Source organism: Ornithodoros turicata, unplaced genomic scaffold (genome assembly GCF_037126465.1).
Source record: "Ornithodoros turicata isolate Travis unplaced genomic scaffold, ASM3712646v1 Chromosome17, whole genome shotgun sequence".
NCBI classification, from domain to species: domain Eukaryota; kingdom Metazoa; phylum Arthropoda; class Arachnida; order Ixodida; family Argasidae; genus Ornithodoros; species Ornithodoros turicata.
This window is the reverse complement of record NW_026999326.1, coordinates 43,098-45,053: the sequence shown is the minus strand read 5'-3', so window position 1 is coordinate 45,053 and position 1,956 is coordinate 43,098. Positions and strand designations below refer to the sequence as shown.

General features: G+C 48.8%; 1 protein-coding gene across 1 annotated transcript; it reads left to right on the top strand.

Annotated features, from left to right (window-relative positions):
- Nucleotides 1-464: 464 nt before the first annotated feature.
- LOC135372811 (uncharacterized) lies at nucleotides 465-1,742 on the top strand. The gene has a single exon (XM_064606276.1). It carries the CDS (start codon nucleotides 465-467, stop codon nucleotides 1,740-1,742), a length of 1,278 nt encoding a protein of 425 aa, XP_064462346.1.
- Nucleotides 1,743-1,956: the final 214 nt, after the last annotated feature.

Below are 1,956 nucleotides of genomic sequence, written 5' to 3'. Positions count from 1 at the left end.
GCGAAGGGACCTGAAAACACATGCTGGGTACGCGTTCTGTTTGACAGCGGTAGCCAACACAGTTTCATCACCGAAGAGCTCGCGAAGCAATTAGGATGCCACTCCCACGCAGTCGAAAAAATCAGCATAGGGTCGTTCGGTGGAGCAACAGTCACCAAGGCATTGAGCAAAACTTCGGTCAAGCTGCAAACTACACAGGGCACTGCCGTAGAAATTGACGTCCTGCAAACGCAGCAAATATGCGCCAACGTACTTCCTGCCATCGGTCAAGAGCATCTCAAGGGCACTTTCCCACTTGAGGAAACATCGAATGTCACCACGGCAGATCAAGAACTTCCTATCTCCATTCTCATTGGGACCGATTGGTACTGGAGACTCAAGATGACATCGGGAGAATTAATGATGACCTAGTCTGTGTCCCCACCGAATTAGGATGGTTTGTGCATGGCGTCGTAAACGACACGATGAATTCTCAAGCCCAGGAGCAAGCTGTAATGCTCTGTGTCCGGCAAGGCCTGCAACGTCAATTCATTAACAACATTTGGGGTCCAGAGGACGAAGCCGATTACGACGACAAAACCTCAGGTGAGGTGTTGAACAGGATTAATAGTGCAGTCAGGAACGTCAACAGAAGGTACGAAGTACGGCTACCTTGGAAAGACGATATAGACCTTGGAACAAATGAACGAAACGCACGGAAACGACTTAAAGGTTTGACGGACCGTTTATTTCATACGCCCGACCTGCTCGAGACGTATGATGATGCTATCCGCAAATATCTAATTGACGGCGTCGCAGAAAAGGTGCCAGAGAACGAATACAATCACGAACAAGTAGATAGACCAGTGTACTACTTACCTCACCACGCGGTCATTCGCACGGACCGCATTACTACGAAATGTCGTGTCGTGTTTCACGCTTCCGCTCATGAAACTCAAGAGATCAGCTTGAACGAGAATCTTCACATCGGACCCAATATGAACCCGAATGTAAGCGTTCTCCTACTGAGATTTAGACTACATGCTGTTGCTTTTACTGCCGACATAGAAAAGGCATTCCTCCAAATACTCATACACAAAAGAGACGGAGATGCCCTGCGATTCCTCTGGTATCAAGCTATGCCCACAGGAGTGGACGATAAGTTGGAAATATGGCGAATGACGAGAGTCACGTTCGGGACTGGCCCTAGCACATTCCTGTTGGCGGCGACATTGAAGAAACTGCTGAGAGAGTCCGAAGTAGAGTATCCGGAAACAACAAGACTGTTGAACGATTGTACGTATGTCGATGATTTTATATCTGGTGCTGACTGCGAGGAAGCCGCTATCAACGTGTACAACGATGTGAATAATATAATGCAGAAGGGAAGCATGAACATGCGAAAATGGGCCTCCAACTCAGCACGGCTGAACGCTTTGTACCTGCAGGACCCGGAGGAAGTCTCGCTATTCGCTGGAGATTCCCGCGTGATAAAGGTTCTGGGAATGAAGTGGGATACGGAACAGGACTCCCTCTTTTACAATGCTACCAACCTTCTTCAAGGTGGAAGGCCTGCTGTCTGGACGAAGAGGAAGGTGCTGCAGACGGCTCAAAGCATATACGACCCGCTAGGTTTGATGTCACCGTATACGATCGCTGCAAGGATCTACATGCAAGAAATGTGGCAACAAAGTCTCACTTGGGATCAACCTATACCGGCGGACCTACAGGAGAGTTGGGAAAGGTGGTATGAAGACTTATAGTACCTTACCGAGATCAAGATCAACAGGTACTACGGCATGTGGACGACGAATGTATCGTTGCATGTTTTCTGTGACGCAAGTTGCAACGCGTATGGCGCCGTTGCGTACCTGGTTATTAAAACATCGGACTCTGCTTCTTCAAACATAGTGCTGGCAAAGGCCAGGGTAGCACCAGACAAGAAGCAGACGCTTCCAAGGTTGGAACTCCAAGCCG